Below are 24186 nucleotides of genomic sequence, written 5' to 3'. Positions count from 1 at the left end.
CAGGCAGCAAGAAGGGGAGTGAGCCACTAGGCCTGACATGAGCTTCTGAAACCTCAAAGCCCACCCTTTGACACACTTTCTCCTGCAAGGCCATGTCTCTAACAGTGCTGCTCCCCGTGAGTCTCTGAGGACCGTTTTCATTGAGACCACCACGCTCTCCTTCCTCTAGTCTCCCCTGAAAAGGAAAAGCAAAGGCCACTGTTCTCTGGATTTTTTGCTAAGTGTGGTTTGATTTGGTCTTTAAAACCAAAGATTTATTAGTGTAGTCTTTATGTGTATGTATGTGCCTGCATGGGTTTGTGCTCCGTCACCTGCATGCAGATGCCCGTAGAATTCAGGAGATGTCAGATCCCCTGGAATTGGAGTTTCAGGCAGTTGTGAGCCACCTGATGCGGATGCTAGGAATTAAACCTGGGTTTCCTGAAAGAGCAGCCAGCATTCTTAACCTCTGAGGCATCTTTATATCCTCTGATTTAGGCTTTGAGATCTTGGGTGGAGAAGGTGAGATTTCAGTGTGGTCTGATTATACAGATCCTACTGTTTTATGATTTTGGTCTGAAATGTCTCTCATAGGCTCATGTTAAAGATTGCGGTTGCAGGTGTAGTAGTAGGTGCAGGTGCAGGTGCAGGTGCAGGTGCAGGTGCAGGTGCAGGTGCAGGAGCAGGAGCAGAAGCAGGAGTGTTCAGAGATGTGGCCTGGGGAAGGGAGGAGCTCATGAGGGATCTGGCCTTGTTAGTGGGTTGATAATTGACAGGCTTTTGAGAGGTAGTGCAAACTCAGGAGATGGACCAGGCTGAGCAGGCCCTTGGGAGCATCCTCTCATGGATCACACCTTGTCTCCATTTCCTCCCTCTGTCCCTGAGTCTTGCTTCCAATGTGGTGAGAAGCTTTGCCCTGCCCTCCTTTTGTGGTCCCTGCTGCTGAGGTATACTCCCATCTTCCTGTGCCTTGAAGGGGAGGCATTCTCTGACCATGAGATGTCAAGGAGGGGGATTAATGGCTTAGTTCTCAGTGGCCTCCTGAGGTGTCTATACCTACAGAGGGCTCAGGGTTAAGTGGGAGGGACAGGCCTAGGTTCAAATCTTGGTTCAGCCTTTTATGATAAGTAGCAAGTATCACCATTCTTTTGAGCCTTAGTTTCCCCTTTCTGAAATGGAGATCATGGTGTACACCTTGCAGGGGTGTGGTGCTGAGCACTGTTACTGTGTCTGGTAAAAGCTGCCATCTCCCTGTTCTAGGACCATAGGAAACAAACTTATGTGTTTTTGCCTCTCTGAATTCTTTTATAGGGAATACCTTCAGCACTCTGGCAGGACTTGTCTTTGACTGGACAATTGTGAAGGATACAGAGGCCAATGGCTTCTCAGACTCCCACAATGCACTACGGTAAGAGGCTCTGTAACAAGGCCTGGCTGCCTTTGAGTAGAAACAGGAAATTGGAGGTCCTTAGGCTTCCTCTTGTCAGTAAAAAGGCTAGGGTGTCATCCAGGATGCCTAGTGCTTACAGAGACTGACTGGGGAAGAGAGTTTAGTGCCTCCCAAGCATGTAGACAGCTGGCAGCCTCTGTGGCTCATCGTGGTATATTCTGTGGGAACTTGTTAGATAAGTTAGGGTGTTTGCCTGGACAGAGAAGACACAAAACTCTATCTTAGGGTACAAGGGACATGTGGGTGGCCCAAGTTAAAGTGTTGGGGTGGGGGAGGCAAGTCCTGGCTAAGAGGACAGGCCAGTAGTGAAAACAGTTCCTAGGATCGGCTGGGTCCCCAGCATAGAGTGCAGACAGGCTCATAGGGAGGGAACTTCAGAGCATCTGGATTCATTACACACCTCCAGCTGCCGTCTGGCCTGCCCACCTCAGACCTTTCCACTTTCTGGCTAGGGAAACTGAGGTTTGGAGAGAGTGGGCTTATTGGTAAGTGATAGAGTTGGCATTTGCACTCAGATCTCTATAGATCTGCTTTATCCAGCATGGGAGCTGCTGAGCCTGTGCTGAATCAAATGTATGTTTGACAGAATGAGAAGTTCCTCTGGTCAGAAGGGTGGCTTAGTGGGCTAAGGAGCTGATCACCAAGATGACTTAAGCCCAGGTCATTTCAATGGTAGGAAAATTGACTCCTGCAAATTGTCCTTTGACCTCTCTTGAGCCATGACAGGAACACGTGCACACGCATGCACGCACGTGGGGTGGGGGTATTGGAGTAAATAAATGCAAAAGATTTTTTTTTTTAAATTTCTTTCCTGAGTCATGATTTTACGTTTAAAGCCATGGCTGGAGGTTGTCTGTTGGCTGGAGTGGCAGCAGAGCAATTCAATTTAAAACCTACAGAAAACACCAGCGTAATGCAGAAAATGTTTCCCTAAATTACCTGCCCTGTCGTCAGCATGATGTCCTGTCACCTTTGGTTATTTCACTGTGCTTTCACTACCATTAGGATATTTTTCTTGAGTATCTACAATAAAGTTACCAAGAACAGGAAATTGGGGCTGGAGAGATGGCTCAGCAGATAAGAGCATTGGCTGCTCTACCAAAGAATCCAGGTTTGGTTCTCACCATCCATGTATTTCACAGTTCTGTAGGTCCAGTTCCAGGGGATCCAGCACTCTCTTCTGACCTCCACAGGCACTGCATGCACACGGTGCATACATACGGGCAAGGCACACATACAGAACAAGAATAAATAAGATACATATTTTTTCTCTCTTTTTTTTTTTTTTTTTTTTTTTTTTTGGTTTTTCGAGACAGGGTTTCTCTGTGTAGCCCAGGCTGTCCTGGAACTCACTCTGTAGACCAGGCTGGCCTCGAACTCAGAAATCCTCCTGCCTCTGCCTCCCAAGTGCTGGGATTAAAGGCGTGCGCCACCACCGCCCGGCTAAGATACATATTTTTTAAATCAGGAAATTTACCCACATGCATGCTATCTTCAGACCTTACAGTGGCAACCCAGGGTCACACCTTGTCTGTCACATGTCCTTTTTGCCTGTCAGTCTAGGAAAGTCCCTTGGTCTCTTTTTGACTTTTGGAGTCTCGACATTTTTGAACATGACAGTTCAGGTGGTATGTGTATGATGCTAGGCACAAGACCTAGGCATTGTGTATAGTTGCTGCACTCTGTCATGAACTACTGAGTGATAAACCACAGCTTAGGGTGGTGCTGGGTTATCCTGGGGCAACTGCAAGTATGTCTTGCCTGTTGTTCTTCTTGTGCAGAGCAGGGGGCTTACTGTGAATTGCAGGTTGAAAGAGAGGCAAAGCAGGGACCCCACAAGCTGACCCTACTTGTCAGCAACAAGAGGGTTCACCATGTGTGATTTATTTGCTATGCTGATCTGCACTACTGATGCTCTTTGAGTTGGGGCCTTGGGCTTGCCTTTTAATGTGCCTTTTCCCTGTGGACCCAACTGATGGTCTCACATTCCAGTGAATGTCAGCATATATGAGTGTTGGTATAGTGCCCAGTCCCAAGATCAGGAAGACATGTTTAAGTATTGCCAAGCAGAATGATTCATGACGTCAGCATCCCTTATTCTGGGGTCCAGCCCTTATTAGTAGACCCTAGTAATGGTGAATGCCACCCTGGGATATGGGAAATTCCATGTTTAGGTCTCATGATGTGTCTCCCTTTCAGTATCCTCACCTTCTTGGAATCTACATATATCCCACCATCCTACATCTCAGAGATGGAGAAGGCAGCCAAGCAGGGCGACACCATCCTAGTGTCTGGGATGAAGACTGGAAGCTCCAAGCTCAAGGCTCGAATTCAGGAGGCTGTCTACAAGGTGGGCCTGGGCTCCACAGCAGGATAAGGATGACGGTGGGTTACAGATGGGGATTTAGGGTATTGTCACTTTTATATCTTTCTGTTTATTTGATTTGTGTGACCCATAGTGTAGGGACGGAGTTAAGGATCCAAGAGTCAGTGTCTCAGGGGTCACGACATCTGCTCCTCGGACTTGGAGGAGTTACTTCATTTGCAGGAAGTACTCCTCATCCTGAAGCAGGCACACACCTACCATCTAGACTCAATCCTGGGTTTCAACAGTCTCACATGGTGTATCTCCCTGTGCTCTAGCCGAGCCCTTGAGACCGGCTCAGTAGCCAACTATGGGTGCTTGCATCTCCCCACCTCTCTCCAGTTAGTAAAAGGCTTTTCCTGTCAGCCTTGCTTGGCAGCACCAGCCCAGAGTCCAGATCTATTAGGCTACAGGGGTGCTGAAGCAAATTATGGAGATTGAAAATGGCCGTAAATCCACCAAGAACAGTCTAGGTATATTGGCGTTTCTGTCAACGAGGATCATGTCTGCCATTAGTTTTCTCAAACAATGAAAGCCATAGGCACCTGAGGAATCTGACACCCAGGGCACACTGGATGGGAGGCCCTGCTATCCTGTCTCAGTCTCTCAGGTTGCTTCCTAAAGATTAGGTGGGGAAGAGACTGGGGAGTAGGAACTGAGGACACACAGTCCTCTACCTCTCAGGTTGTCCTGGACCGCTGAGCACTTGTGGAGTGACAGCTTGGGCACTGGCAGCCACAGCATCTGTGGACAATGCTCTGGGTCTTCTGGGTTCCTTCTGTGTGGTTGCTGTCACTTTAAATCAAGCTGGAGAGTGTGTAAGGTACGGTGAGTGGTCATATACTTTTGACATGACAGTTTTGAGTGCATCCTGGTGCCATACCTATGAGGTCCTCCTGGTTCTAGGGTGTGGGGTTGCAAGTGATGTCCTGTTTCTCCACACCCTACTTCTTTATTCCTGTAGGAACATGCTAAGATGCCAAAAACATAACAAAATGAACAACATCAACAACAACAACAGAAACCGAGTTCTGGGGCTTAGCTGTAACTGAGTTGTGGACCTAGCATGGGCTAGTCCTAGAGTCAGTTCCCAGCACTGCATAGAAATAGAATAAATGGGACTGTAGAGATGGCCCAGTGGTCAAGAGCACTCAACTGCTCCTGCAGAGAACCCAAGTCTAGTTCCCAGTACCTGTATCATTTGGCTCAAAAAATCTGGGTACAGGGTATCTAGTTCCCTCTCAGGCCTCCATAGGCACCCATACACATGTGATATACACACATAGAAACAGACATGTACATGTAATTTAAAAGAAAAATATTAAAAACAACAATAAAAACAAACCAGTGGCTTAGCAGTTAAGAGCAATTGCTGCTCTTCCATAGGACCTAGGTTTGGTTCCCCAGCACACACATGGCAGCTCATAGCCATCTGTAACTTCAATTCCAGAGGAACTAACATCCTCTTCTGGCCTGATTGGGAGCCATGCATGTGGTGCACAGACATACATGCAGGCTAAACACCCATACACATTAAAACACATACACACAGGCACATCCACACACACAGGCACACACACAGGCACAGGCACAGACACACACACACAGAGGCACACACACACACAAGCACACACACACATACATACAGGGACATACACACACAGGCACAGCACTACGACTGCAACAACAAAGAACCTTTCTTACCTGAAAGTCCTATGTCCCTACTCCCCACCCTACCTCAACCTCTTTCTTCTTTTCTCTGTGCTAAGAATGTTCACCCTGCGGAAGTCAGGCTGCTGATCTTGGAGAACATCCTTCTGAATCCAGCCTATGATGTTTACCTGCTGGTGGGGACGTCCATTCACTACAAGGTTCAGAAGATCAGGCAGGGCAAGATTACAGGTACAGCTATGTCTCAGAAGTCATGTTAGATGCTTTCTTCTTTCTTTAAAAAAAAAAAATCTATTCATTTTTTATGAGTATGGGTGTCTTACCTGAACATGGGGTTGGGGTGGGCTCTATGAACATGCAGTACTTGAGGTGGCCAGAAGAGGGCAGTGGATCCCACTGGAACTAGAGTCAGCTACTATGGAAGTTAGACATAATGTGGGTACTGGGAACTGAACCTGGGACTTCTGTGAAAGGAGCCGGTGTTTTTAACCACCGAACTATCTTTTCAACCAGTTCCCTTTTTGTTACTGTGATAAAATACAGGGCACATGAAGTTTTCCACTGTAAAGTTTTCCTGTGTACAGACCAGTGAGTGGCATTACATTCCTTTATAGCATTTTGTAGCCATCATCACCATCCATTTCCAGAGCTTACCCATCTTCCCCAGCAGAACCAACGCCCTCATTAAACACCCCATCTCTCTCCCTTGCACCCAGTGCTCACAAACATTGTCTCATGAAGTTAACTGCTTTGCTGACCTCAGTTACATGCGATCCTGTGTGCTTGTTCTGTGGTTGGGCTGCGACTGACTGTGCCCTCAAGATTAGTTGCTATCTACAATAAGTCGGACCACATTTTATCTGTCTGTCTTTGGACAGTTGGCATGGCTCCATTTTTTGTTTGTCACAAAGAATGCTGTGGACATGGGTGTGCTTACAGCTTAGTCCCTGCTTTCAATTCTCTGCTTCATTTAGAGCAAGGTTGTTCTGCTGGCCTGCCTCTGACTGCTGAGAAAAGTTGAGCTTTGTCTCAGGTGGGCCATTTCTGCCCAAGCTGTGAGGAAAACATGATTGGTAGGAGTGGAGCTATTCTGGAAATTCTCTGGTTTGGGGTATGTGTGTTTTAGAAGGTGAGCATTGATGGAACTGGCTTTCCTAGAAATCACGACTGTCTAGTTCATAAGTATAGGTGTGTGGTGTCAAAACATAGTGATCAGAGGATCTCAAGACAACTGTGCTGCATTCAGGGTTGGCTCATCTAAAGGTTTTGGCCACATGTATCCACAGGTGACTACCAGAGTAGCAGGGCCACTCTGGGTGACAATTAAGAATCATATAGATGCTGCTACCTACAAGCAACTAAGTCCTCCAGCTTCCTACATTGAGTTCTAGGTTAGGTGACAGTTCATGGATAGGGACCTGAGAAGTATTACCTCCATGAGCCGCCAGCAGTGTATCTGGTTGGTCATCCCTGGTGGGGGCTGCTTGGTCCATTTGAAGGCCCCTACCTCCTGCTTCTGCACCCAGTTCTCTGAGAACAAAGATGGAGGGAAGCAGGCTTGTGTTTTGTGAGCGTCTGCTGTGTGCTGAGCAGGTGACATCAGCCTTCTCCTTTGTGTCCTGTCAGGGTGTGGGTACTGGACAGGAGGATGTGTAGGAAGACCAGGGGCCTCTCAGGCTTGATTCCACCCTTGTCTCTAGGGAAGCAGCTTAGAAGGACAAGGATGGTTCCCAGACCGTGGTGAGGCAGTGAGAGGTGGGGCCTTGGTCATCCATGTGTCATCCTAAGGAGGGAGTGTCGTGAAAGGCCAGAGAACACAAACAGGCTTGTATAAAATTCTGCATGATGGGTGGTGGTAGCTCATGCCTTTAATCCCAGTATTTGGGAGGCCAAGGCAGGTAGATCTCTGTGAGTCTGAGGCCGACTTGGTCTACAGAGCTAGTTCCAGGACAGCCAGGACTATGTAGAGAGAGACCCTGTCTCAGGGAAAAAAAAAATCTGTGTGAACACAGTTGTTGACCAGAAATGGTGTTGCCTTGAAGGTTGAGGGCCTGGAAAGGGTGGCATTGTGAGTGACTGTCCTCTGAGCTGAGCACCTGATCTCTAGGGACATTTGCCTGTACCCCTTGCAAAAGGTCATCCCAGCCAGGCTTGCAGTTTACACCCCTACATATAAAGAGGAAGCAGCATGGGCTTCTTACCCCAGTATCCATCTGCTCCCTGCCACCTGGCTGCCTTAATTGCATGGGCCTACAGGAAAAGCCTCATCCCTACTGGGTAAGACTTTCCAAATTCAACTGGCTCAGGGAGGAGTGCCTACAGCCCTGTAGGCAATGCCCCACTTATGATCTGTAAGGAAGTCCAATAAGCTCCTTGGTTCCAGAGTGAGCCTGAGTGGAATTGTGCATTGGTTTGTCATTAGACTCTTGGGAGAAGAGGTGGCTATTGCTAACCTTTACCTGAGAAGGGATTTTAGCAACAGGTGGACGTTGCCAACAGTGTCTCACTAGGACCTAACACCTCTGAAGCTCTGAGCAAGGTTCTGAGAGTGCTTCCTGCTAGGACTCAACAGCCCTGAGAGGTGAATTCATGACAATGCCCTGAGTAGGCAGACACAGGAAAACCTGAAGGTCACGGAGCTATAGAATTCAACTGAGTATTGTCTGTTTGCTGCTGTCCCTCAAAAAGGAAGTCAGAAAACCAGAAGGGTAGTAGCTGGGCTTTCTCCCAGCAACAGGATGGAGATGGTCTATTACACAGGGTCCATGGGAGACGAAGCTGCCCAGCTCAGGAGAGGAGGGAGAGCCAGCATGGCTAGGAGGTGCTGGGCTAGGATTTTAAGAAACTTATCCTAAATCAGCACCCAGCTTCACCCTTCTCTACTTCCTGACTGTTATGCACATGTTACCAAACACCTCACATGCTTCCACTGCTGTGCCTGTCATGTGAGCCTGTCATGTGAGCCTGTCATGTGAGTCTTTCCTTCTTCAAGGCCTTTTGGTAGCTAACATAACAGTTTATGACCCAGAGAATTACAAAGGTCCAGAAACCTTAGAGGTTTGGTGACTTGTGTCACCCTAGAAGTTGAGGAATGAGAGTCCATGAGAGGTAATCCCAGAGCCAGACAGATGAGAGCCCCATGTTCTTATTAGTTGGGTCCATGCCTGGGTGATGGGTGATGGTGTTGGCCATGCTTAGAGAGGCTTCCAGGTGGATGCCTGGGAATCAGCCTGCCGGCATTGGCTTTCCAGGAGCAGAGCCCACAGGTGGAAACTGTACCATTTTCTTCATGTGTTTGTTTTGTTTGGTTGCTTTTGTTTTTTTTTTTTTTTGGGGGGGGGGCTTTTTGTACTTCCAACACTGTCTTTTTGGGTGTTATCATGTGCAGTCATTGGAACATCCTTTAACTTCCAAAGCTGGATTTAACTATTTTGTTTGAAAATTAACATCCAACTTACATTAGCTGACATTTTCTTCCACAAATTTATGAAGCCTACAAATTGGGAATTTCATGGAGAATTTCACATTAAAGAAATCTGTGGCTGAGCATGGTAGTGAATGTCTCTGATCAGGCCCTCAGGGATGGAGCAGGCAGGTCATGAATATAGATGAACCTGGTGTAGAATACAGGTTCAAAGACAGCCAGGCTATGGATCAAGGCCTTGTCTCAAATAGGAAAGTGTGAAGATTTGTTGAAAGTGATCAAAGAGACACCACTTCTGAGTCAGGAATTCTAAACCTACAGGCGTTTCCCGGTGAGTGCTTTGGCTTGAGTTTGTTGGCAAGGCCTGTTGACTGTTTGGATGACCTTTGCCTGTATATGTGTGCTCCACAGTGTTCCTGTTGCCTGCAGAGGGCAGAAGAGGACACTAGATCCCTTGAAACTGGCATTATGGATGGTTGTAGGCCTCCATGTAGGTGATGGGGAGAAATCCAACAAGTGTTCTTATCATTGAGACAGCTCTCTTACCCCAAAACCTTCTAACTGGGAAGTGTGTGTGTGTGTGTGTGTGTGTGTGTGTGTGTGTGTGTGTGTGTGTTGTAGTGTATAGGTGGTTTTGTGCATGTTTATCTATATACCACCATGTGCCTGGTGCCTGTGGAGGCCAGAAGAGTGTGTCAGAACCCACGGAACTGGGGTTACAGACAGTTGTGAACTACCATACGGGTGCTGAGAATTGAAACTGTCCTTTGGAGGATTGGTCAGTGTTCTTACCACAGAACCATCTTTCCAGCCCCAACCTATAAGAACCTTCTAATACAAAAACAAACAAACAAACAAACAAACAAACAAAAAATCCAGAAACACAGGCTTAGCCAGCAGAGCACCTCTGAGCATCATCCCAGCCTAACTCATTCTTCAAATTCTAGTGTACTTTGTCCACAAGGGCTGTGATGGTGTTTGCTGCTGCTGCTGCTGCTGGTGGTGGTGCTGGTGGTGCTGCTGCTGGTGGTGGTGGTGGTGGTATGTGCTCACACGCAGACTCCTGAGCGCCCTGTTTCCCGATGCCTGCCTCTGTGTTCAGCACATTTATGGGATTTTTGATACTAGAAGAGATTGAGGTTCTGTTGAAAGTTCTGACGTTCTTTTCTCACACTTCCATGCTGATGCTGGCTCCTGTCATGTCACTTACAATAGGAAGTTTTCTTGCATTTTAGGATCTGGTGTCTTGCTCTGTTGCCCATGTTGGCCTCGCTCCTGAGTCCCATTGAATGTCAACCATCTCTTCATTTGATTACTATTAGTGACTGCAGTGTGTTGAAAATGTCTCTTCTCGTTTTCCTGGCTGGTATCCACTGGGCTGGAGTCTACTGCTGTACACTGTAACCTAAATCCATGCACTAGTTTAGAGGTTTTCTCAGGTTTGTTCATGCAGGCTGCTTCAGTTCTCTAGCATCACACCCTATAGAGGGTCCTCAAAACAGTAGCCATGGTCTGCCACTACTCAAGGGAAGTCTACAGCTTTGTCACTGTCCTGGCTAGTGTTTTGTCAACTTGACAGAAACTTAGAGCTGTCTGGGAAGAGAGCCTCAGTGGAGAAGTCAATGTCTTCAAACTGTAGGCAAGTCTATAGATCAGTTTCTTTACTAGTGATTATTGTGTTAAGGCCCAGCCTTGTGGGCAGTGCTATTCCTGAGCAGGTGGTCCTGGATGGTATAAAAAGGCAGGCTGAGCAAGCTATGAGAAGCAAGCCAGCAGGCAGCATTTCTCCATGCTCTCTGCTCAGTTCCAACCTCCAGATTCCTGCCTTAAGTTCCCACCCTGACTTTCTTATAATGGACTATAAGCTATAAGTTGGCAGGCTGTAGAAATGGCTTAGCAGTTAAGAGCACTGGCTGCTTTACTAGAGGACCAGGTTTGATTCCTAGTATCTATATGGTGGCTCACAACCATCTGTAGCTCCATATCCAGGGGACCTACCTCTTCTGGCCTTCATGGACACCAGGCACCACACTAGTGCACAGACAAAACACCGAGACACATAAATTAAAAGAAAAATTTAAAGCTGTAAGTTGAAATAAACCCTTTCCTTTTTGAGTTGCTTTTGGTCATGGTGTTTATCATAGCAATAGAAACCCTAACTAAAACAGTCCTCAAATGAGGCAGGAATGGGTGCACAGAAAGGAAGGATGGATCTGAAACAAGTCCAAACCCAGCAGGGCCAGCACTCAGTCCGATAGTTTAGGTCCAGCATCCCATGTATATGGCGATAGTGTGCCTGAGCTCTAGTGGATTTGGGCAGCCCTGCGCCTGTGGCTTGCCCATTTGTATCCCACATAGCCTGTCTCTAGGGCTGGCTCTACTTGTTGCCTACAGCTTCCACCCGACTAGCATCTCCCAACACAGAGTCTCCACTACAACTTAGGCTGCATCCTCATGGCTTCGTTCATACATTGTCTTCACAGTGTCTCACTGAGTCTGGGCAGAAGTCCATATGACTCCTTAACTCTTATATCTCTTACACTCTGCAAGTTTGCTAAAGCAGCATCATGGGGTTGGATGGTACTGTGATCTGCCACCAGCTCAAGCAGTAACTAGACTGACTTGGCCTCAGCTGCTATGGCCTCTGAGTGCCTGGGCAGTAGAGAACAGTGAAACAAATCACAGGAAAATGATTTGCTAGGGTGCATCGTGTCCACACAGTAACATACTTGGAGGGCTCGTGCAAAGATGCATTGTTGGGCCTCACCCCTAGAGTTTAGTGTAGCAGGACTCAGACATAACTCTACACCTTCACCCCTCCCCCATGTGAGGTTCCAGGTGATGAGAGTCTAGAGACTGTACGCCGAGGATCTATGATCCAGAAGCAAATCACTGGGGACTTTTTGGAGTACATAAGAGATGTTGAAGGTGGGCAAGTTGCCTCTTTTTCCGAATCCCCTTAGGGGCCTTCATTGGCCATATTTCATTGCAGGACAAGAAGTGGTATGTAGCTGCAGCTCCTCTGACAGTGAATGAATGGCTGGTTAGGACATGCTAAGGGTGCGGGGGAGGGACGCTAAAGTGGTTAGGCTTGGGGGCACGGTGCTGGTCTGCTCCTAACTAGCTATAAAACCATATCTTAGCCTATGTTCTATGTTCAACGAAATACTCAAGGCTGCTCCTTGATATGACACATTCTGGAGATCCAAGAGCACCAGCTGCTGTTCAGCTCTGCCTTTTGTTTGCAGCTCCCTTGGCTGCTTTTCCTCAAGGCAGGTGGACCCTGATGTGGCACCATGTGCAGCAGGAGGTAAGAGAGGAAGTCAAGGGTTCATGAGCCAGGCCTGCTCTTTTATAACAACCCGCTCTTTCAGGAGCTAACTAGAGTTCTAGACCTGCCTTCAATCCTTTCAAGGCCATGCTCTAGTGACTTAACCACTTTCCCCTAGGCCACATTGCTTTGTTTTTAATTTCTAAATATTTTCAAAACTTATGTTTTTAAAATTCTGTATCTCTTTGTGAGTATATGCATTTGTGTACAGGTGCCTGTAGTAGCTTAGGTATCAGTTCCCCTGAGCTGGGGTTGTGAGGTTGCTGGCACCTGCAGTGGCTTAGGTATCAGTTCCCCTGGAGCTAGAGTTGTGAATTGCCCAAATGGGTGCTGAGTATTGAACTCAGGTCCTCTGAACTCTTAATCCCTAAGCCACCTCTCCAGCCCTCAATCATCAATCCCTGCCTCTCTGTTGGGGTATGTGAGCATGAGGATTGCCTGCCACTGGTCTGAGAACAACCTCAATGTTACTCCTCACTGTTCATTTCATTAAAACAAGGGCTCTTATCCACTGCTAAATACATCAGGCCAGCTGACATGCAAGCCTGTGGGGATTCTCCTATTGTCCATCATGCCATAGGAATGCTGGGATTGCAAACACATGCTACTGGTGCTAGCTTTGTATTGGTGCTGGGTTTTGAACACCCTTTGGACACCTTTGAACATCCCCATCCTTACTCAGCAAGTGCTCTACACACTGAGCCATCTGTGGCATGTTTTCTTATGTATGAAGTTTAGGTTCTTAAAGCGGTAGAAGTCCTGGCAGACCATGAGCTAGCTTCTCACCTGACTTGCTCATCCCCCTCTAAAGTGGGAATGCCAGTAGTCCTTGTTCCTAAAGTTGTTGAAAGATGAGATGAGGGAAATTGGCCATGAGATACCTAAGCAAGACCAGAGCACCTTCACCGTGGAGTCTTATCTTACTTTCCTGTTCTGGAAAATTAAACTCCTGTCCAGCAGCTGTCATTCAAACAGAAGTGCTATGTTCTCTGCCCAGATGGTGAAGATGATGGGTTTCCCAGAACCTGTGATTTCCTTGGGAATTATTCTCTGTCCTGGGCTCTTGGTGAAGGCATTTTTACACAAAATAGACCCAAGGAGAGCACAGAGAGTGGTCAGGACAAGAGTCATTCTTTGTGATGGTAAGCTGAGCATCTGAAAACCGGTAGAAGACCATCAGCTACAGCCTTTTTGGTAATACAGTGAGGACCTCACTGGGCCCAGATGTAGAGAAGAGCTTGCTCACTTCAGGGGATGGTCAGATGCTCAGCAGTGTTAGCATTCAAGCAGCTGTGTTGACAGCAGGCCCCAGGAGTCAGGCTGAGATGGCTGTTGGTATGCAGCATTTCACACCTTCACCTTCCCTGCTTTTCTGTCTCTCTTCATACAGAACTCTCAATGCCTTCTGATCAGTATGAGCTGCAGCTCCAGAACAGCATCCCAGATCCTCAGGGAGATCCTGCCCGTCCTGTGGCCATCCTGACACAGGACACATCAAGAGTCACTGCCATGCAGATGGGACAGAGCAACCTGGTCCTGGGCCACAGGAATATCCTCCGCTCTGGCACCGTGTCGTGCGTCTGCTTTGAAGCCAAGTTGTTTTTCTCCCTTAAAGCCAGCCAGGACTAAAAATAGCACTGTTTCCCCATCTGTCTGAAAATCAGAAAGAGCCTAAATAGCAACCCGCTGAGTGGAATTGCTCACCTCTGTGGGTGACTCACAGAGACTCCCAGAGACGGGAGTCTGGCAGAGGCATACGTCATTCCAGGCCTCTGGAAGCTTCTCAGGAACCACAGTCCCTGAGAACAATGTCAGAGGGGGGCTGGCAGAACCTGTATGAATACTGTGTGACTACTGGCACATAGGTTGTTGATAATCCAAGATTGATTGTATGCCCTGTGGTCGCTGGTGTCCCTTGAAGAAACTCTGCTTTGTAGGGTAGATGGTACAGTAAGGGTCTTGACTAACTAACATCCTTGCTCTAACTGCCCTAAGCTAGGGGTTCTTCACCCACCTCTTAGTGCATAATGCTCAAACCATGTGCGTCAGGCAGAAAGCCTCAGCTGTTTTACCTTTTGTACCTTATGTTTTATACCTTAATTAAGAATTCAGGTATCCGTATGCAAGGAGCTTCTAGGCTTCCCAACAGCACCATCTATGTGGTTGAAGCCGGGTACCTAGGTAAGTGCAGCTCCCTGGGGTTTCTTAGACAGTGATTGCTTGTGATTCTATCAGTTTGAGAGATCAAAACGTAAAAGGAAGACCTGAGATTCAGGTCAGCAGTATATGTCTTAGCTAGTATGAGAATGGCCCTGGTTTAATCCCTTGGACCAGTCAGCAAAAGCAAACCCACAAAACTGAAGAGGTACTATGGCTCTCACACTGGCCACATCCTCTGCCATGCTCACGACCATCAGTCCTCAGCCCTGGCACCATGCAGACCTGAGTGCTGCTCTGGGCCTGTCAAGAATGGGGACCCTGTGCCTAGCTGCGCATCTTTAGGTTGACATGACAGTTGGCAGTACTTTGGCAGGGAAGGAGGCATCAGAGAGAGGAGGGAACTACCTGTAGCAGTAAAAGAATCTGAAACCCAGGTTGATCTGGGAGCTGCAATGATAGCTAGCACTGAGACCTTTGAGACATAGGTGTCATGGGAGTTACCATGGCAGCATTTCCTTGGGTCTGAGGCAACTCACCTATGGAGCTCACTACCAGAGTTCAGTCTGGAGAGCAATGGTCAGATGGGCAGCAAGACCCTTAAGATCCTCTTGCCAGGGAGCTTGTGAGCCTCTGGTGTTGCAGCACCCAGTTAACAAGCACCAACCCCTTGTGTGTCTCAAGGACCCTTTGTGTCTCAGCAGCATCCTTTGCCTGATTGGCCAGTGGTGAGACTTAGCCTCACAGTAGAGGTTGGTATAAACAGGTGACAATAGTGTGGTAAGAGCAAACACCAAAGCAGAGGAAAGACTTCTGGGGGGTTCGTGGGAGGCAGGTGCTGTGTCAGACTGATCTTCTGTGGTGGGAAGAGCACCCTGGCCGAGTGAACAGCTTGGCTGGAGTTACGGAGATGAGAAAGCAAACAGTGTTGTGAGAATAGAGCAGCTCGTGCTGCATTGTGTGTGGAAACAGGGCTAGCTAGGTGCCCTCAGAACCAGACCCAAATACATCATAGCCAGAGCTCTCAGCTTTAGCCTGAGATCCAAAACCTGTCTAGCTTCAGGCTAGACCTGAAGAGCTTAGGTCTCCTGTGGCTTCAGGTGAGACACAAGTGTCACCACAGGTTACATGTGTTTTCAGCCTCAGAGTCTACACTGCCATGGTCTTTGGGTGGACTTGTACAGCCTTGGGATAGACTTGTGTTGGCCAATAGATAGACCAGCTGAGGACTCAGCATCTAAATGAGCTATGACCTCAGGCTAGACCCACTGGAGCCTCAGACCTACTGGGAAGTTGGAATCCTGATTGTCACAGCCTCAGAGCTTAAACCTGCTACGGTCAGATTCTGATGAGTCCATGAGTGTTTAGAGCCCATTAGCATTTAGGGTATGTTCAGTGTTGGTCCCAGGAATCAAAAGGATCAGCTATGGTTCTCTAGGTTGGGAATAATGGAAGCTATCAGGTTCTGTACTCCATATATTCCCTGCAGCTAGGCCTTGTCCATGGAGGGGCCTGGTGAACATTCTGGGCCTTTTACATGGGTGTGCAGTGCTTAGATTCAGCTTCTCTTTCAGCCCTGCTGCCCTTGTATCATGAGTGTTGAACCCCTACTTCCTGTTCTAGGTTTCACAGTCCACCCTGGTGACAGATGGGTGCTTGAGACTAGGCATCTGTATGCATTTACCATTGAAGTATTTGATAGATCCAGCAACAAGGTCTACCCATCTGACGTGAGTGCCCTCTGGGATTCTGATGGGGAGGCCATGTGGGATCAAGATCAGCCAAAGCCACGGGGTTGCCACACAGGCAGACCAAAGCTTCCTGTGATACTCCCAGGACAGTGGAGATAATGTCATGGGATTCATGGAGCACTTCAAGACGTTGACAGGCTATGAGTTGGCATTGTCCCCTCATGCAGGGTTGGGGGTAGATATCTCAGGCAGCATGGCCTGTGGATAGTGTTGGTGGGCGTGGTGGGGAGGCTCTCTGCACATTGGCTTCTGCTCCTTACATGAAGTCCCAGAGGTAAGAGTCCATTTTGCTTAGGAGAGGGTCAGGTGTCTGGGTATGGTTGCCACCTTCCAGAAGTTGTCAAGTGATCAAGGCTACTAAGTTTAGCTTTTTTGGCTCTGGAAAGGCATGACAGATGAACTGGGAAGTGGTGGCCATTCTTCTGTCCCTTGAGAGAATGTCCCAGCACCCTCACATGGATCACACAGTCACTTGCTGTGGTGTTAGAGATTTTCAAAGGAAGCCAAGCTCATTTTTCTTTTTTCTTTTTTTTTTTAAAGATTTATTTATTTATTTATTTATTTATTTATTTATTTATTTTATTAGTACACTGTCGCTGTCTTCGGATACACCAGAAGAGGGCATCCAATCTCATTACGGATGGTTATGAGCCACCATGTGGTTGCTGGGATTTGAACTCAGGACCTCTGGAAGAGCAGTCAGTGCTCTTAACCGCTGAGCCATCTCTCCAGCCCCAAGCTCATTTTTCTTTTGTAGAGGTCTTTCTGTCCCCTGTTGAACGGTGACTAAGCCAGTCACTATGTTTGCAGCCGGATTTCTCTTTATGTTCTCTGGTTCCTTCTTGCAACTCCAGGACCTGGGAGAGTGACAGTAGTCTGTCAGCTGCCCTGAGCTTCATACTTAGCTAGAACTGTGGGTTCTGGGTCTTGGGGCCTGCCTGTGCTCTGTGGGGAGAGGTCAGAACACTGGGATGTCATTCCTTCTGCCTGCTTTGTTTGAGAGGCTTTTAGGCCACAAAGGCTGTCAGCCTGGCCTCGCTGCCACCTTGGAGCTCTCCCAGTCTCTTGATATCACACTCATCTTTTAGAAGCTCTCTTACCCACCCTGCTTGCCTTTCCAGAACATCCGAATTGAAGCTGTGCTTCCAGCTGAGTTTTTTGAGGTTCTGTCATCTTCCCAGAATGGGTCTTATCATCTCGTCAGGGCTATCCAGAGCGGCCAGACGACCATCAGTGCAACCCTCACCTCTGTGGTGGACCAGGTGAGCTGATCTCAGTCAACCCTTTTCCATGTCCGAGCTGAGCCCCCTCTGAGGGTGGAAATGTCAATTGACGGGTACTTTGCCCCAGGACCCACCTGGTGCCACTGCTTTGATACCCAAGGAGAATGTCCTAGTTAGGATTTTTATTGCTGTGAAGAGACACCATGACCACAGCAACTCTTATAAAGGAAAGTATTTAACTGTGCTGGCTTACATTTCAGAGGTTTAGTCCATTGTCTCCACAGTGGGGAGTATGGTGGCATGCAGGCAGACATGGTGCTGGAGAAGCAGCTGTGAGCATCCAGATCCTCGGCAGCAGGAAGAGAGTGACAGTGGGCCTGGCTTCAGCATTTGAAACCTAATAGCCCACCCCTGGCGACACACTTCCTCCAACAAAGCCACACCTACTCCAACAAGGCCACACCTCCTAATAGTTCCACTCCATATGAGCCTATGGGGGCCATTTTTATTCAAACCCCCATAGAAACTTTCTCACATGGGGTTTGAGCTCCAGGTGCCCTTGACTGTCCAGAGCCTGTGAGTGTGAGGAAATCCTCCTGTTACCAGACTTCTTTTTCCACCACCCTGTACATATTTCTATAAAAACGGTCTGCACCTTTTAAGACCAAATACAGAATTTGTTTGGGGGATAGCATGACAGCAGGACCACTGGTACTTTATCTGTTTTGTCTGCTCGAGTTCTCCAGCCTTTGGTTTTGTCTTGTACTGAAAAGCCTCATCAGCCTTAGTGGGAGCAGTAATTTACCAGTTGGCACATTGTCAAGTGTGTTCCCTTCCTGCCTCATACAAGCAAGCCCTCCAGACCTGTGAGAGGCAGCATGTGGAGAGACAGGAAGAACCTATGCCGCAGACAGTGGTTCCTCTGTCCAGTCAGCAGATGTCTCCATCACCTGCACTGTTGCTCTAGGTTTTGGATAAGATGGTCCAGGCCTCAGTTTCTTTATCTGTAAAGTGGGAACAGTGACATCAATCAAACAGTGAGGGATAATACCCAAGGAATCAAATAAGTAGAATTTACACGAGTTGCCATTAAAGATCTAGAGTAAGCCTCTCCACAAAGCCTGCTATCTTTTCCATATTCTTAGGAGCACAAAGCTACCTTTTATGGCCTGTTTCTCAGGGAGGGGCAGTGTCTGAGTGACAGGAAAATGCCTAGTGATAAATGTGGTTGCCATGGTGACAGCAGCAATCTCATCCTTGTAGGATGGAGGGGTCCATGTGCTTCAGGTACCTGTGTGGAACCAGCAAGAAGTGGACATTCATATCCCCATCACACTCTATCCCAGCATCCTGACATTTCCATGGCAACCAAAGACAGGAGCCTATCAGTATACCATAAAGGTAGGTGAGATGCTGCCTTTGGGTGTTTTCTTGGGATGTTGGTTATTTTTTTTTAATGATTTTTTATATATTTATTGAGACAGGATCTAAACTATGTAGTTCTAACTAGGTTGGTTTAGAACAAACTCTCCTGGTAAGTTAGCCTTTGGTGGATGTTCTTGATTGATGATTGAGCCCCTGGGCACGTGGTCCTGGGGTGCATAGGACCACCAATGTGTGGGGTACAGTGATGCACTTAATTCCAGCACTGAGGAGGCAGAGGCAGGCTTAACTCTGAGAACTCAAGGCCAGTCTGGACTATATAGGAAGTTCTAAGAGAGCCAGGCCTACATAGAGAGATTCTGTCTCAAAACAAACAAAAACAGAAAGAAAGGGAAAGGGAAGGAGAAAAAACAAAAGAGCAAAGTGAGCTCCTGGGTCAGCAGCACCCTCATGGCCTCGGCATCAGCTCCTGCCTCCAGGGTCCTGCTTGCCTGAGCTCCTGCCCTGTCTCCTCTCAGTGATGTACCTGGAAGCGTAAGATGAAATAATTCCTTTCTTCCCCACATTGCTTTTGGTCCTGGAGTTTATCACATCCACAGAAAGTAAACAAAGACAGTTAAAACAGAAATCAAATATAGGTCTGAATTCTGCTTAGCAGTCATTCTTCTAAAAGATATTAATTTTTAAAGTAATATGAATATAATTATAGGAAAACCTGAATTCAAGTGGAAATATCACCCTCCCTACAATGTCCTTATCATTAGTGCCTCATGGTGGTTCCAATCCCACATGGTGCTGGTCAACAGAGACTTGCACCCAGCTAGGGCTCACACTCCCAGCAGTCAGTTTGGTCCCGTCGCTCCTGTGGTCTGCTTGAAGAAGTGATGACAGGTATCCTGTGTGCACTGGCATTTGCACACTAAAATATGTCATCTGAAAGTGTGTTCTTGACTCAGGGTTTCAGGTTGATCCCTGAGCTAGAGGAAGAAGGCCTGTCATTCACGTCACCAAAGATGGTTAGGAGCAGGTAGAGCTGTGTGCTGAATGTGCTTGTGTTAGCCCCAGAGCAGAATTCTACTGTAGGCTCCATGACCAGGGAGGTTTCTGCCCAGGTCTGAGCTCTGGTCATAGCTGTGTATTTGTATGTCAGTTCCCAGGTCCCCAGAATAGGAGTTCTAGAATGGAGATGGATGGAGAAAGTGAGGAAATGTTGGCTTGTGTGACATTTTTCCATGGGCAGGACTTTGGCTGTGTGTGTAGGTATGATTTTGAAAGTATGAAATGTGTGTACATGGTATGCTAGTGCGTATATTTAAGAGTGAGCCCATGAGTATGTTTGGTGAATTTATGGTGTCAACATAGGCGAGTGTGAATAAATGTAGGTGTCAGATGTGACTGAGTGTAAGGAGACATGTGAATGGTGAGTGTGAACAGGTATGTGAATGTGTGGCAGTGGGAATTTGTGAGCAGGCCAGTGCATGTGTGTGTGTGTGTGTGTGTGTGTGTGTGTGTGTGAGAGAGAGAGAGAGAGAGAGAGAGAGAGAGAGAGAGAGGGGGGGGGGGGGGAGATGGGCAGCTAACACCTGGGTGTGAATAGATGAGCATGTTTGTGTGATAATGAGTGAATGAGTGAGAGAGAATGCACACTTGCTCCAACCCTGTACATCCCCAGGCAGGGAGGGGCAGGGGACTGACAGATCCCATGGTCATTTTCTTCCTAGGCCCATGGGGGCAGTGGGAACTTCAGCTGGTCTTCATCAAGCTACATGGTTGCCACAGTCACTGTCAAGGGTGTCATGACTACAGGCGGTGACACTGGCCTCAGTGTAATCCGGGCGCATGATGTACAGAACCCTCTCCATTTTGGCGAGATGAAGGTAAGATGGTGGTGCGACATCCCGTGGAGAGCTTCAGGACAGAGGTTCCAGCTGCCCCTCTCACCTGGCCCTTAGGCCGTGTTCAGGGGTCTCATTCCTCCCCTAAGGGGTTGTGCTATGTGGGGGCTTGATGGGCCCATCCCAGCTCTGATCTCAAGGAGTCAGGCCTCATAATAAGGATGGACAGAATACTGCACACAAAATAGTGGCTGGCAGAGTGAGAAAAGCCCACAACAACAGCCGGAGGACATGAGTAACCACAGAATAACAGTGGAAAGTTTCCCGCACAGAAGTCAGGACACTGAATTAGGAGGGACGTCAAGGCTGGACTAAAAATTTGCAGAGGAAAAGGGCTTCCTGGCTCCTCTTCCCTTGCTCTGTTAAGGTGCAAGCTCAGGTGTCCTGTTACTGGTATTTGATCCTGACTGCCGAAGATCCCCAGCTGCTGTTGGGAAGGGTTACTCAGTATGTCTATGCTCCCCTTCTTACCTCAAGTCTCACGGTGTGTCCAGTTCCAGCCTCCTCTTACATTAAAGGGGTGTGGGTTTTCAGTGGGATTCACACACATTTGTTAAACATAGGTTTCAGCTACAGGTGAGTCTACCAGGTCTGACAGAGGAAGTGCAACTACCCAATATTGGGATCAGTTGTGAGTCCTTTGCTTCAATCCCTTCCTCCTCTGTAACTGGCACCAAAGACAGTCCTCAGGAGGCAGCGTGTGCCACAGTTAAAACTGACTGCATAGCTACATGGAATATGATGGGGAGTTCTCTCTTTCTCTAGGTGTATGTGATTGAGCCCAGCAGCATGGAGTTCGCCCCATGCCAGGTGGAGGCTCGAGTGGGTCACACCCTGGAGCTGCCCCTGACAATCAGTGGCTTCATGCCTGGTGGGGGCAATGAGGTGGTCACCCTGAGCGACTGCTCCCATTTTGACCTGGTGGTGGAGGTGGAGAACCAGGGTGTGTTCCAGCCATTGCCAGGTAAACCAGTAGCAGAATTGGGGCCCAGATGGTATGGGTTATCTGTGCGCATCAGAGGGGCCACAACACTTAGAATGGCCTTTGTCCTGTGTTCTTCTCCTTTTGAATCCTGCCTGATGTGTCTGCTGCCTTTGTCGATCCATCTTTATGATCTTTTTCTCTTCCTACAAAGTGTCTCTTCCATGCCTGAGTGGAGTCTCCTGCCCACATGGATATTTCAGTTCATGAAATGCAACAGGTGCTCACACTATAATATATACATGGGGTTTTGATTAGTTCAATCATAATACCTGTGACAGACCCGGCCACCTCTGAGTACATTTTTCTCAGCCTCCTGTCTTGGGGATAGAATTATCGGTAGTGACTGTGACAGTATCAACTTGCATGTGTGGACCAGGCACATTGCCTTGCTTGACCTCATTTAGAATGTACACCTATAAGAGGAGCTGCTGGTGGGCCATGTATCCACTGAAGACACTGGGGCAGCTTAGTTATTTACAGCCACATGTGGCCTGTGGAGGGATGGGCACAGACCTGCAGTTCCAGTTTCTGTGATCCATGGCCTCCCAGAAGTGTGGCTCCAGGGAGGATGAGGATTTGCAGCTTACGAAATCTGCACGATACTTGGGTTATGTGTAGGAGCAGGCTGTGGGCAAGAACAAAGCATTCAGTGAGTGAATGTGCCCAGGCCATGACCCAAGGTAGACAGTTCTGGCAGGGATTGTCTCATGGTGAGCCTAGAATGTCAGGACCTATTCCATCATAGAGGGCTCAAGCCTACAGGCTGGGAGCCAGTGGAGGTGTTTGAGCAGAGAGGGATGTGAGTCTTTAGTGGGACATGCTTTCCATGTGGCTGTATGTACTGTGGTTGTGATGACATTCAGAGCTGTACAGAGGAAGAAGACATCTCTAGAATGTGCCCAACCAAAGCCACTAGCTGGTGGCCTTAGAGAATCTAATGTTTCCACATGTTAGCTATTGTGGATGGAAGAAGTGGCATTTTGAGGGAGACAGACCTCTAGCAGCCAGAGATGGACCGTCCCATGTACTCATCCCATGCCCATCCCACAGAGCGACTGTAGGGTACTACTCAGCCTTTGGGGGAAACTCAAGACCTGTAACTCATCATTCCCAGAGCTGATAGGCCTCTTCACTTATTGGCATGATATTCAATCTCTCTGAGCCTTGTTTTCTCCATGAGTCATGGGAAATGGGTGCAAGAGTCCCTGCCTCCTGAGAGGACTACACATGGACATCCCTCTGAACATCTGGAGGGTTTTTCAAGGAGTCCAGGTTCTGAAGACAGCAGCTAAAACAAATCCTATGTGGTCAGAATTGCCTTTAGAAAATGCTGGATCTCTCTTAGTGAACAGAGTGTTGGATGGGAATTTTTGGGACTCACCAGGGTGAGGCAATGGACTATATGTGTGAGGGCCACCCTAGGGCACACATGACCCATGGAGCAGATATGATTATCAGGATAAGTTAGTAGAGCCAGCTTCTCCAAGCTTGGGTACATAGCAGGACTTTAGGAAGGAACTATATCAAGTTCACTGTTGGGCAAAAGTAACTATGGCCTGGGGCAAGTGTTTGCAGATCATTCCTTAGTAAGGGTTAACATCTAAAATATGTAAAGAACTTCTGTGTGTCAGCAATAAAGCATAGAAATGATTCAGTAATGCACAAAGGACTTGAGCAGATATTTCTGTGAATGTTACATGTAGTAGTCACTGTTGTAGGAAAAGATGCCCACTCTCATCAGTCACCATAGAAATTCAGAGCAAAACCACCAGGAAAGGGCTAGAGAGATGGCTCAGTGGTTAACAGCATATGATGCCCTACAGAGAAGCAAGGTTAATTGCCCAGTACCCACATTATGCACCTTACAACTGCCTACAACTCCAGTTCTGGGGGATCCAATACCCTCTTCTGGCCTCCACAGGCATCACATGCATGCACTCACAGTACACACACATAGTTAAAAATAAATCTCAAAGAAGAAACACACTGAAAAGTACACCTACTGGGGCAGCTACTGTTACAGCAACAGAAAGCTTTAGGATGTAAGGAACTGGGATCCATGCTCCGCTGGAGGATGTTAAAGCCAGTCACTGGAAAACAGTATGCTGGGTTCTCAAACCTTTAACAGAAGCAGTATGACTCAGGAAGTCCCACTTCTAGTCATAGACCTAAGATTATTGATGTGCGAATGTAAAGACATCTTTGTCAGCCTATAGCACCGTTATTCACATGGTTGGGTAGCTCAGTAGAGGAGTGGGCACGGGGCATGTTCAGCTCTAAGAAGGAAGTTCCGTTGTGGTGCCTCACTGAGAAGCCTTGAGGATATTGTGCCAGGTGTACTAACCATTCGCAGAGGATAAGTGCTATGTGGTTCTACTTAGGTGAGCTGCTTATTAAGCAAGCTCATAGAGACAGGAAATAATGGCTGCCGTTAACACTAGACATTTCAGTTTTACAATTCAGAGGGCCTGAGTAGCAGCTGGTGCTGGGACCTGGACAACCCTGTGGCTTGTTGCTGTACATAAGAAAGTTGGGGTGGGATGATGATGATTAACAACCAGGTCCCACTATT

The 24186-nt window shown here is 47.8% G+C and overlaps 1 protein-coding gene across 1 annotated transcript in view; it reads left to right on the top strand.

Moving 5' to 3' along the window:
- The window catches only part of Nup210 (nucleoporin 210), a 103998-nt gene that overhangs the window by 26777 nt on the left and 53035 nt on the right, over positions 1-24186 (top strand). The window contains exons 4-13 of the mRNA XM_028773004.1: positions 1291-1387; positions 3629-3779; positions 5564-5696; positions 13611-13769; positions 14333-14401; positions 16001-16107; positions 17250-17390; positions 18615-18752; positions 20456-20611; positions 21395-21593. Coding sequence (XP_028628837.1) covers positions 1291-1387; positions 3629-3779; positions 5564-5696; positions 13611-13769; positions 14333-14401; positions 16001-16107; positions 17250-17390; positions 18615-18752; positions 20456-20611; positions 21395-21593 — 1350 coding nt within the window. The remainder of the gene's footprint in view (positions 1-1290; positions 1388-3628; positions 3780-5563; positions 5697-13610; positions 13770-14332; positions 14402-16000; positions 16108-17249; positions 17391-18614; positions 18753-20455; positions 20612-21394; positions 21594-24186) is intronic.

The sequence above is a fragment of the Grammomys surdaster genome, unplaced genomic scaffold, assembly GCF_004785775.1.
Source record: "Grammomys surdaster isolate TR1022 unplaced genomic scaffold, NIH_TR_1.0 220, whole genome shotgun sequence".
NCBI classification, from domain to species: Eukaryota; Metazoa; Chordata; class Mammalia; order Rodentia; family Muridae; genus Grammomys; species Grammomys surdaster.
Note: the sequence above shows the minus strand (reverse complement) of the source record. Positions and strands in the feature narration are given on the sequence as shown.